The sequence below is a fragment of the Sebastes fasciatus genome, chromosome 13, assembly GCF_043250625.1.
Source record: "Sebastes fasciatus isolate fSebFas1 chromosome 13, fSebFas1.pri, whole genome shotgun sequence".
Lineage (NCBI taxonomy): Eukaryota > Metazoa > Chordata > Actinopteri > Perciformes > Sebastidae > Sebastes > Sebastes fasciatus.
This window is the reverse complement of record NC_133807.1, coordinates 9235508-9248073: the sequence shown is the minus strand read 5'-3', so window position 1 is coordinate 9248073 and position 12566 is coordinate 9235508. Positions and strand designations below refer to the sequence as shown.

Sequence of the window (12566 nt, the reverse complement as noted above, 5' to 3'; positions counted from 1 at the left end):
TCTAGAAATAACCAACTGACAGTGTTGTAGCCAAGACCGCCTAAACCGAGACCAAGTCATGACCAAGACCAGAGTGTATCGAGAACGAGACAAGAACAAGACCAGACCATGCAGTGTGGGACTCACACTACACACTTACGATAAAATGTGGAACATACAAACCATAGGCCCTCCTCAAATTGATCTGAATGATCCACATTCCCATAAAAACACCCACAGAAAACAAACGAAGACTCCTCTTCATTCAACTATTTTATTTCCATAAACAGTATAGCCTACTGTATATGCGTGTACGTATGAGTGTACCATGAAAAATGTCTTGATAAAATAATCAAAAGGCATTGCAGTTGTGAATTTTATGTGAATTTGGGATTTTTCCTATTTTCTGTGAGCAATCACATACATAAAGACAATGCACAGGCAATTTAGTGATATCCCTGCAGTTGTAGTCTTGAAATAAAACCCTGAATCCTCTATGTTCGAGACCGAGACAAGACCGAGAACCTTCAAAAAGTGGTCTTGAGACCGGTCTCAAGTTCTACAACACTGTAAACTGACCCCTGTGATCACATAGTTTATAGTTTCTACAGCTGTTGTCCTACAAGTTGTCCTACACACCACTATAAACAAAACAAAAATAATTAATTTAACAAATACATTTTAGTAAGATGAGGGTTGAAAAACACTTTTGCTTATTGCTTATGGCTATTTAGGAGTTACAAATGGTCGTTTTTATTGATTGAAAAGCTGGTCAGAATCTACAGGTTTGGAATAATGGCAAAAAAAGGATCAAAATGCCTTTATAAACTTTTCAAACCGCTGCTCATAATCATCTTCTGTGCTGTCATATTTCCAGTATGTTCCCAACAGTAATCATTCCTCCATGCTGAACCCTAATAACTCATAGCAAATTATCAGCAAAGTGCTGATTATTTGGAGCATACTGTGCCTGAAACATGCTGGTTGAATAAAGTGCAGGCTTTTCCATCAGGTAATCACTAAACACAGCCAGGTATGAATGAGTTTTCAGCCAAGAAGATCAAGAATTATTATATAATTGGAATTTCATAACCAAATCTGCTTCCTATTGTGTGTGTGTGTGTGTGTGTGTGTAGGTGTGTGTGTGTGTGTAAATGAGACAGCTGTTACTACAGACTAGGATTCAGCTGTGGGGTCGTGTCTCTATTGTCGGGTTTCTGGTTATTGTTGCGTAACATTTCAGAGCAAATCATCTTAGAGAGCTGAGTGGCAGATTGGCGTGTTTACCTGGGCATGCACTATGACAAGAAAGAATTTCTCTCTCTCTCTCACACACACACAAAGAGATACACGTGGCTGTACGCAGTTTCAGTGGAAAGAACAAACGCTTCAGTCAGATAACAGAAGACGAAGAGCAGAGAGGCTTAGCTGACAGACATTAAAGACGTTCATGATGATCTCAGTCAACAACGAGGATCTATTATTTGAGGATCTATAAAATCACAACCATTTACTGGAAATATTGCAATATTTCAGTGTTTGTTTTGGGCTCTGACTGTGGATGAAAACCTGCTTGGATGTTGTATTTCTCTGGATTTAGCTGACTCCATGTTGCTCAAGGTGACTTTCTCCATGTTGGATTTATCCATCATGCTCTCTGGGTCTTTTGAGGAGTTTAAAAGCTTTGTGTGGGACTGGAACCAGTTCAGCTGTGTCTCAACTCTTTTCTCAAACTGGTGTGGTGTGTTTCCTCCAGAGGTGTGAGTATTCATCCTGTCTGGATACAGTGATTTCTCCTCTTTTGAGGAGGAAAAACACAAGCTAAATTGATCATTGAAAGTGTAGGTGTGACATTACAAACTGTGGTCAAGTGCATTTTGTAACTTGCCACACCGTTAGTGACTATTGTGATCTGTCTGACTATGGAGAATAAGTCAATATGCAGGCTCGCTGTAATGAGCCCATAATGACTTCAGACTGGGGCCTCCCTCTGCTGGTGGCTCTGCTCATCCTGGCGCTGATCTATGCCTTCCTCTACCTGCCGGCCACCGCCCAGCGAGCCCTGCTGGAGCAGGCGCTCAGCAGCAACAACACGACCACCGCAGTGACCACAGCCGGCAAGGAGGACTGGCTCACCGATGAGTAGGACAGATGGAAACACTGACAAACAGACAAAAAGCTTTATCAATGGACATAGACATGTGACAGCAGAGGGGTCACAGGCGCTGCCCTTGAGTGGATAGTGTGGATTATCCTGCTCTCTAGTATGGTTTTCACCGTCCTGTGTGATCAAATGACAATATGAAGCAGATTGACTGATTATTTCTGCAAAATTAACTGATTCAGAGGGCGCTTCCGAAACCATCCTCATACGTGGTAGCATTTTCAAACACTATTCATGAGCTGCAAGTGACTTAATGGCATCAAAGGACAAATGTATGGGGGCTAAAAGGTGTCATAAAAATAAAAATAAATGTTGAAAAGGCATTACTTTATTTTGACAGGAGAAGAAAACTTTAAACTGCTGTTGAGGGCCACTAGAGGTTGAGAAAGATTACAAATGACATGATACCCCCTTCTCAAGCCTAAGGGCCCTATTTTAACAAATATGTTCTATTTTGGCATATCATTATTAAATCATGTTTATAATAAAGTAATTTTAGATCAATTTTGAGTTAAATATTGGGGTAATTTGGCAGTAATTTCAAAGAAATTACAAATAGGTTACATGCTTATTATCACCTAATTACCATGGAATTTGCAGACCTGTAAAATGAAGTGTTACTGAATGAATCTCTTTGTATCACCTAGAAATTTTGAACTTTACACAAACTCTTTCATCTTGAATTGAAAACAGATTGAGAATATGTGTGTATAACTCTGATTATAAAATTATAATACCTTTAGTGTTATTTCAGACTGTAGCCCAAGAAGGCACAGTGAAGCACCAACACCACAGTGTTTCAAGAGTGTTACAGTATTATTATGTCTTTAGTTCAAAGTGTGTGTGTGTGTGTGTGTGTATGTGTGTTTGGTCATTTTATGTGAATTTCTTGATTGCCAGATAAAAATCAAATGGCATGAAGCATGTTAAAATGGTCACCAAGGACATTTATGTGTGTAACATTTTACTTATACTAGTTAAAGGTATAATATGTAACATTTCCGCATTAAAATGTCTAAAAACAACTAGACTTATATGCTATATCTTTTGTTGAGTTATGTTCTTAGATTATTTCAAATGTTTACAACAATGTTCAAACCCAGAGAAATCTGTGATTTTCAGAGAGTGAGGAAGGAAGTTGGCGAGCCACTTTGTTTACTATTGTTTGTATTGCTCACCCGTGATTGAGCATGATTATTCATTGCCGTTTGCTGTGCGTTCTGTCGCCGAAGGTGTCCCTGTAGCTAACGTTACTCACGGCTTTTTCATTAGAATGAAATGACATAACGTGATTAAACATGACTAAACTTGACGTGAATAAAACTTTAATACATTACCTTGTCTGTCAACATGATTTCTGCATCAGACACATCAAATAGATTTTCATCGGTGGTTGTTAAACAATGAAGACAACAACTCCTATGATTCCACGCTATACTTCATGAATCATTGTTTTGTTTGAGCGACCCCTTGTGGAAGAAACAACAAAACAGTGAGTTTCAATACAGCATTATGTGGTCATACGAAACCATGTGATATAATAAAACATCCTTTCACAAAATATCTACTTCATTGAGTATGATCAGTAAACAGAAACAAATGATTGCACACTTTTTTCAGTTAATGGAAGGCTGAAATTCCCAGTTTGATTGACATTTGGGGAAATACACTTAGTCGCTTTCTTGCTGAGAGTTAGTTGAGGAGATCGATACCCCTCTCATATCTGCACGATGAATATAAAGCTATACCGCCAGCAACTGGTTAGCTTAGCTTAGCATAAAGACTGGAAACAGATGGAAACAGCTAGCCTAGCTCTCTCCAAAAGTAACAGAATCCACCTGCCAGAACCTCTAAAGCTCACAAATTAACACGTTATATCAAAGTGTAAAAACAACAATTTGCTATTTTTTACAAAGGGGTTATGTGCCTGGCTATTTCTTGACCGCGAGCCATAACTTCTGGAGTCTTTGCTTTGCTGCTTTCAGCCAAGAAAAAGTCGCAAAATAAGCTTTAGAAGTGCTGGTAGGTTAATTGTATTACCTTCAGAAAGAGCCAGGCTACACTGTAAACTATTGTCATGTAGATTAACAGTAAAATTCTGGCAGAAGGGTTGCAAGTTTACTGTTAATTTGACAGTAGCCCTACTGTAATCTACTTTAAGATAAGATAAGATATTCCTTTATTAGTCCTGCGGTGGGGAAATGTGCAGTGTACAGCAGCAAAGGGGATAGTGCAAAAAACAAGATGCATCAGCTAACACAGTTAAAAAAAGAGCTAAACAAAGTGAAACAAAATATGAACCATTTAATAGAAGGAAGTATAAAAATAGGAGCAGTATATACAGTATTGACAATAAACAGACTATTAACAAAATTGCATAAGTGGAAAATGATATTGCACAGTGAGAATGAAATGAAATTCCACCTGAAAATATTGTACAGTATGAATTACACCTTAGTAGTAATAATGATAATGGTATTGCAGAGTCATTATACAGTATAGTGCAGTTATTGTCAGTTTTTTGTGTGTAATACAGTATGTTACAGTAATAATACCAAGTACATCATAACATTGCATTGCTGTATTGTCTTGATTTTACAGTCGACTACCAGCAGCAGGGTTGCCAGGACATTACCGTTTTTTCTACAGTTTGCTTACTGTAAATTTTATTACTGTTATAATACAATGTACTAAAGCACTGTGTAGTGCTGTATTTTATTGCATTTAGTGGCATAGCTGTTTCCAGTCTTTATGCTCAGCTAAACTAACTGTCTCCTGGCTGTAGCTGCATATGCAACTTACAAACATTAGAGTGGTATCGATGTTCTCATCTAACAGGCGGCAAGAAAGTGAATAAGCACTACTATAGCTTTATGTGCATGCAGAAAAAATATTTGAAAAGAGACATCTAACTGGTTGTTTGAATTGCCTTTATTAAAAGATACAGGATACTACTGTAGATTTGACACCAATATTTGAGGATGCAGCACTTGATTGTTACAGGCTGGGGCATTAAACACAGACAAATGTTTCCAGCTATCTGTGCCTTTAAAAATATCCCTGTAAATACTGTATCTGCAGTATATGGCAACCATTGACATCTGGATATTGCGTCAGTATCTTTTTTTTTTTTTTTTTTCAAATCACGTTAAATTTTACAATAAAGTCGTAAAAAAAGGAAGAGAGAATCTCGCTAAACCATGCAACACCCAACAAGCCAACATTTACAGTTAGTCTTAGATCACAACGATTTCAAATTCAATGTTCAGCAACAATGACAGCATCATATCCAAAGACTTCACACAATAATGATATTTCTTATTTTTTTTAAGGGGAATTAATTCATCCCTTGATATACTTCTCAGACAGTACTCAATCTTTCAGCTATCTTAAAATGTTTCATTAATGTTCAAAGCAGAATTGTATTCACATCTTGTGTCCTTGGTATATGAGAGAGGTTTAGAAATTTTGTTCATTTTTACTGAATGAATAGTATCAAATCCTAAAGGACATACATGCATCTCTTTCTACAATATGCACAGTTCTGTTAGTCTTTAATTGGTCTGCACTTTCAAAACGCTCCACAAAGACTCAAGAAAACTGGTGCTTTGAAAGCACACTGCAATGTTAAAATACACCATGTCTAAGTTTGATAAAACACAAGTCAAAGATACATGTTATGCACTTTGTGAGAAGAGTTGGTTCATCTTTTCATCCCAGTTTATTGACGATTTGGATAATTAGAGTGTAATAGTATGATAGGATTGATTAATTGGTGTATATTATCACTCAGTTTATTTCTGCAAATTTGTAAGTACAAACAATATTTGTGTGTATTTGAATTGTTGACTGCAATTAAAGGGCAGGAAATATGGAATTTAGGAGAAAAGGAAAATCATTATAAACAATTATTAATATCATGATATGAAAGTACATAATTTTCTTCCCTTAATCAACCAACAGACCAACCAACCAAAACCCTATGACATGGGATTAAAAATATATGCTTTAACTAAAAAACACATGAAGAAAATACATGAGCAAACCGACACCTACAGTTACATTTCAAACTCACGAAAAATATGACGCAACAGAAAGATGAGAAAGCCCCAAAAAATCTTTGATATATTATGAACAGGGGTTTTCAAAGTCTGACACCGTGGGCTCCCTCTCAGACAAACAGAGACAACTGGATTTTGCCACTCCTATTATTATTATTCTTTGTCTTACCTCTATTTGGGGGATAATCATGCTCTAAGTTTTGGATCTACAGTTATAAAATATATAATGACTTGGAGGATGTAAACAGGAAGTATAATGTTGCCATGGATCCATTTTTTAGCCCATCATTTGTGTACATTTTGGCAAATTGGCACCGTTAAAAATGTGCCGAATTAGCTCTTAGCAGTTCCTGTTTGCAGCGTACCCATAGATGTACGGACAACTATCACTGGATTACTTTGATACTGTAGAAAACTTAAAAACATGATGATTCTCAGGCAAGTTCTGGCGTTATAAGGAGTGTTTCTTTCCTACGATTTCTAATGGACGGTTTTCACGATGGTGATAATGACATCCCCGGGATCCTGTAGGTCACACTGAATCTAAAATATGTTTTATCATGTCTGTGTGTCCAGATGTGACCGAGTTATGACTAAGGCTTCGTCCGAAATCGCATACTATGCACTACATACTCAATATGTATATCGTTCAACATACTGTTGTTTGAATAAACAGTAGTATGTATCTTTTCGGATGCACTGAGCAGTAATTTACGTCGTCACTTCCTGAGAGCCTCCTTGCCGGTAGGAGACGTGTAACCATAGTAACCCATGCCAACCTCATGTGACCAAAACGACAGTTTGTGAGAATCAAAGTCTGAATTAATTCAAATGATATATTATGCTTAGCAAAGTGAAATCTTATACTTACAGTTAAATTGAAGTGTTATTCATGTTACAGAGCTGTCCGTCAATGTCTGTTATGAACGTTGTTGTCACTACCGTATTGCATTGTGGGATATTTATGCCGGCGTAGTGCCCAGAGTTGCATACTGTAATATTTGACTGGAAATAGTATGCATACTATTGGTTTCATACTAAGGTTTCGGACATACTTTAATATCTCACATACTGTTTCAGTGTACTAAATAGCATGTTAGTATGGAATTTCGGACGCAACCTCAGAGAGGAAGTGCGCATTTTGACGTAAATTGCGGCAATCAGTCGGTAAGGGCACAAAATGTGGTCCACGCAAGTACATGAACGCAAATGACAATGCCTGGCCCAGTCGGCACAAAAACGTGTACCCTGGTGAACATACTCAACACCGGTGAAGTTAACAAACGTCCGCGATGTAGAGCTAATCAGACCGTTTCCATGACCGCAGCCGCAAAAAAAACATGGCGTCTGTGGAGGAATGTGTTTTCAATTGCATTCCTGTCCGAATGAAGAGTTGCGTGGAACATGTTTGTTCCCTAAGGGTTTTAAGGCCTCCATGACCTGCATCTAACACGGTATCTTTGCCCCTCTGCGCCCGCTTTAACTCTCTTTTTTTGGTAAATTTGACCACTTTCTGATGTGCGAATCCAGAATAATTCCTACTGAACATCCAAATGCACTGTATTTACATATTTCATCTCTTCTCTTTGGGGATGTCTGTTTGACAGATATTCATTGTTTATAATTATGCGTTATTATGTATGTATAGCCTCTATATTATATTCCCTTTGTGCCACAAACTGTCTGCTTTTGCAGACCCCCACTTAAGTGGTTATGGAGTCAGGGTGGGAGAAAGGAAAGTGAAAGTAAAAGGAAAGGGAGACCCAAAAGCTTCGTCACGTGGACACTCTGGGAAATAGTTGTAGAAGAATCTGGAAGAAGAATATAAATGCAGGGACAGAAGGCAGAGAGAGAGAGATCCCTGCATTAAACAGACAAGGAAGAAAATTAGAAGAGGACAAGAAGAGGAGGAGGAGGAGAAGTAGAGCTTCCTGTCTCGGACCACTGCAAGGCTGCTCTCTCAGGACGAGATGGAGGAGGGTGAAAGGGGAAGGAAAAGAGGGAGGTGAAGAACAGGAGTGAAAGACGGGAAAGGTAGCATCATCTCCCTCTATTCATCCCAGTCCTTCTTGAGGTCGAAGTTCCACTCCCACTCCAAGCAGACATTCTTGTCGTCGTCAACTAAGCGGGACTTGACCTGATAGTTGCCGCGTGACATCATGCCTTTGGGCGCCTCATCAACCGGGCATATAAACTCCTGCTCCTCTGGCTTTGGGCCGTAACTTCCCACCATGTGCGTCACCTTGTCCACTGCAGGAAGATAACAAAATGGACACGAACGTTTGTGGCTCTAGAGGGAGCTGTGTGAAGTCTAATAAATTGCCTCAAGTGATGTCATTTGAGTCAGTGTCGGTTGGGGCTGAAAACTACAAACTGTTACGAAGAAATCTGGGGGTATGGAGTTAGAAAGAAGTGAGCTCACCAGACATCTGTATCGCTCTGCATGTATTCGCTTCTCAGACTACAAAACTTGAAAACAAAAGCTGTTTATCTTACTACTTAAAAATGTTCTTAAATTTAAGAGAGCTCTGGAAATATCATATGTAGTTTGTTAGGAGTCGATCCTGGATGACTGGAGTACAGAAAAAAAGGTGGGAACTCAAAGTTAACGTGATAATAACGTGTTAAAGCAATTTAGTTTTAACGCCACTAATTTATTTAACATATTAACACAACAGTAAAGATACTGGCATCATATGTAACTAAAAAAAACTAAAGAATCCATCAGTACCAACCATGTCATACTAGCTTGTCAGGAAGAAGGCAAAATATCGCTCCAAACTTATGCTAAATTTTGGCGAGGAAAAACTGGCATGGCCATTTTCAAAGGGGTCCCTTGACCTCTGACCTCAAGATATGTGAATGTAAATGGGTTCTATGGATACCCACGAGTCTCCCCTTTACAGTCATGCCCACTTTAGGTCATAGTCAGTCAGCACACTGACACACTGACAGCTGTTGTTACCTGTTGGGCTTGAGTTTGCCATGTTATGATTTGAGCATATTTTTTATGTTAAATGCAGTACCTGTGAGGGTTTCTGGACAATATCTGTCATTGTTTTGTGTTGTTAATTGATTTCCAATACTATATATATACATACATTTACATAAAGCAGCATATTTGCCCACTCCCATGTTGAAAAGAGTATTAAATACTTGACAAGTCTCCCTTTAAGGTACATTTTGAACAGATAAAAAATGTGATTAATTTGCGATTAACCATTTTAATCGACTGACAGCCCTAGTGGCAACACATATTGCTAACATATCAGTGGTCATGATGAATAATACATTAGCTGAATCAATATATATTATTCAGAATAGGGTAGCTTTAGCATATTGTTTGCATTTGATGCAAAGATGTTACACCACCTTTTTGCATGGCATTTAATTTTTTTGTAATTTCTTTCCATACATCTTCATCAACTGCATTTGACATATACTTAATTCTCCTTATAATTAGTCTGATGTATAACAGCAGCAGAATTTCTTTCCTGTTCCAGTTTGGTTTTCTTTGTCTTTCTATTTTAGACAATTGCCTATTAAATCATCTCAATAAATATATTTATTGTTGTTAATTTCATGGTAATCTCTATCGGATTTAACACAAATAAAACATTATATTAAAAAATAGATATGTTTTTGCAGAAAACAACATGTTACTGACTAAAATGTCATCACTTGAGTGCTACTTATAAACATTCCTCCTACACCTCACTGTAAGTAGGAGTAGCTTTTTCACTCCTCAGTTTTGCTGTATAATATTTAGAAGTTTGTACATGTGTACTTTCATTCATGTACACTTTCTTGTTAAAAAGTAATCTTCCTACTGGGAAGAATAGGATGCAAATGCTAAATGTACACTCAGTCTCATGCGGGAAAAATGGCATTTGAAGTATAAATGGGGACATTTTAGGTCATACAGTAAATGGGAACATAATGACATCTTTTTGTTCATCCATTGCAATAACTGCATGTTCATGCTGCAATAGCACACATGATGGATGCTTAGTCACATTAAATGATCTGTTCTGAAGTGTATTTGGTCAAAATGCAGGCCATAAATGACAAACATGAACACTGATTGATGTTCAGTTGCTTCATGTCTTCTTGTCATTTTATGATCTGCATCATTGATAAAACTAAATGGGTAGTCTTGTATTGTAGGATCTTAACAGGGTGCAGTTTATTTGGCATATGTTGGCTGAATTGACCTTACCTGTTATTTCTTTTCTGGATAACACATGATGGTACCGCAAGCCAGCGACGATTTCTCTGTTCACCTGCAGACACACACAGTTTCATCAAATCTCCAAATCTTGTCTGCCAAAACCCGCACCCCAAAATTATTATAAACCTAGAGTGACATGAAGTTATCAGCCCGTTATGTGTTTCATTGTTCCTCTTTGACTTTTAGTTTGTAGTGTGGGTCAAGCTCATGGATGTATTAAAAGAACTGGATACAGCGTTCGAAGCGGGCTCTCGTTCATTCCTATGGGAGTCGCTCAGTGGAGCTTGAAGCCAAAATGGCTCGACTGCCGAGTGATAAAGTACCCGGATCATCTGGCGATCTTCCACATCCATTGGGCCCGTAGAGCAGGCGCAGTAGCGTTTCCTTTAACTCCTGGGTCTCATTCACATGAACGGAGGAAGGAAAATAACTCTTAGGACCTAATGATTTAAATAAGGGCTATTCAAGTGTTCATACTTCAACAAAAAAAAAAAATCTGCTGATTTATGGATGTCTCTTTCCCAATGTAAGTACACCATTTGGCCACTACGAAAATTTGCCTCACAGCCCGGTGCTCTTCCTGGGAGCTTGGTCAAGCTCCAAAAACAGTGGATGCTACATTTCCCATAATGCAACATTTTTCAGTTGCAGGTAACAATGTATCCCTACCCTAAATAACCTTTTAGTAGGGTTGTCCCGAATACCATTTTTTGGGCTTCGAAGCTTCGCTGAGTAATATTCGAAGATTCATGACGGGGCGGAGCGCAGCAGGCTGACATGTTCTTCTGTCTGTCTGTCTCCATCTCCTCCATTTCAGTACCGGGGGCAGCACCGCTGCTATACTACTGTACACACACGCACCTCTATACACAACAAACAGCGATATCCATCTGAGAATAACTAATAATAATTCATGTTGAATTTGAGTAATGAATAATGTTGTGGGATTATTCCTTATTTCATGGAGTATTTGGGAATGTATACATTATTATTACATATTTATATATATTAGAATAAATAAATAAAAAACAAAGCATTCAAGTAGTGATTTGGAGGTTGAATACCAATACCAATGGTCGAAGCTTCGTAGCATTTGGGTCAGCCCTATACCTTTTAGGGTGCATGTTTTTAAATTTCTAATAAAAAAATAAATGAAAGTCATCTATATTGACACCAAATATTGATTTCCATGCATGTCAGGCAAAATGCACACACAGACTAATGAGCTTTTGTGTTGTGGGTGAAGCTGCGGTGAAGCCATTTGTCCAGCAGGTGTCCTCACAGCAGAGCAGTCAGTCACTGAGTCACTCACATTCTCAGCACATCTCCCCTCAGGGCCAAGTCTCCACGTCAACAAAAATACTGTGTATCATACGGACAATTAGCCACTACATCTACATTTCTATTTACGCCAAATAAAACTCACACCTTCTCAGCTTTTCTAATTTTTGATCAAATCCTCTTTTGTTTTAGCAGCATACACCCCCAGATCTTAGTGTCCTATCCTTAGTCTTAGTTCTATCCAGTACAGGAATACTTCCTACAGCCTGAATCTCTCTCAGACCATTAGAGGAGACAATAGATGATCTGGTATTCAGCTTGTAGTGTTGTGTTTTCCAGCAGCACTACTGAATTTTAGAGATATGATGAACAACATATCAATGATATGATAACATATCAATGATCAGTGATTGATCTTGTTGTTTGTTGGTGCTTTTTTTTTTTTTTTATTCCTGCATGTGGCTAACTGGGCAAATATTTCAAGGTCCCCAGTCTGTATTTATTTATAGTGGACATGAGGATGCTGCTTGGGAAAATAGGTGCTGTGTGTTCACAGGAGTGCTGATGGGTTTATTTGTAACAGAGCAGGGAAGGAGAGGGAAGAGGATGAAGGTGTGAGGAAGTGAGGAGGTGAGGAGGTCGACAAGTGACGACGGGGCAAGGACAGAAGAAGAAGAAGAAGAGAACAGAGAAGATGAAGCAAGAGAAAGACAAAAAAAAAGGTGATGAAAGGAAGAGGAAAAAACAGACATTAGTGGAGAGGTTGGGAGAGTGGCATTAGAGGGAAGAGTTAATGGAAAATGATTGAGAGGAGAAGAAAGAGGAAACCAACCGCAGTCATTGCAGCTAT

General features: G+C 38.3%; 1 protein-coding gene across 1 annotated transcript in view; it reads right to left on the bottom strand.

Annotated features, from left to right (window-relative positions):
- Positions 1 to 5056: 5056 nt before the first annotated feature.
- arhgdig (Rho GDP dissociation inhibitor (GDI) gamma) overlaps positions 5057 to 12566 on the bottom strand; it is a 34437-nt gene continuing 26927 nt past the window's right edge. Inside the window, exons 5-6 of the mRNA XM_074655290.1 lie at positions 10424 to 10487; positions 5057 to 8454 (exon numbers count right to left, since the gene is read on the bottom strand). Of these exons, the coding sequence (XP_074511391.1) occupies positions 8255 to 8454; positions 10424 to 10487 (264 nt within the window). The 3' untranslated portion in view covers positions 5057 to 8254. The remainder of the gene's footprint in view (positions 8455 to 10423; positions 10488 to 12566) is intronic.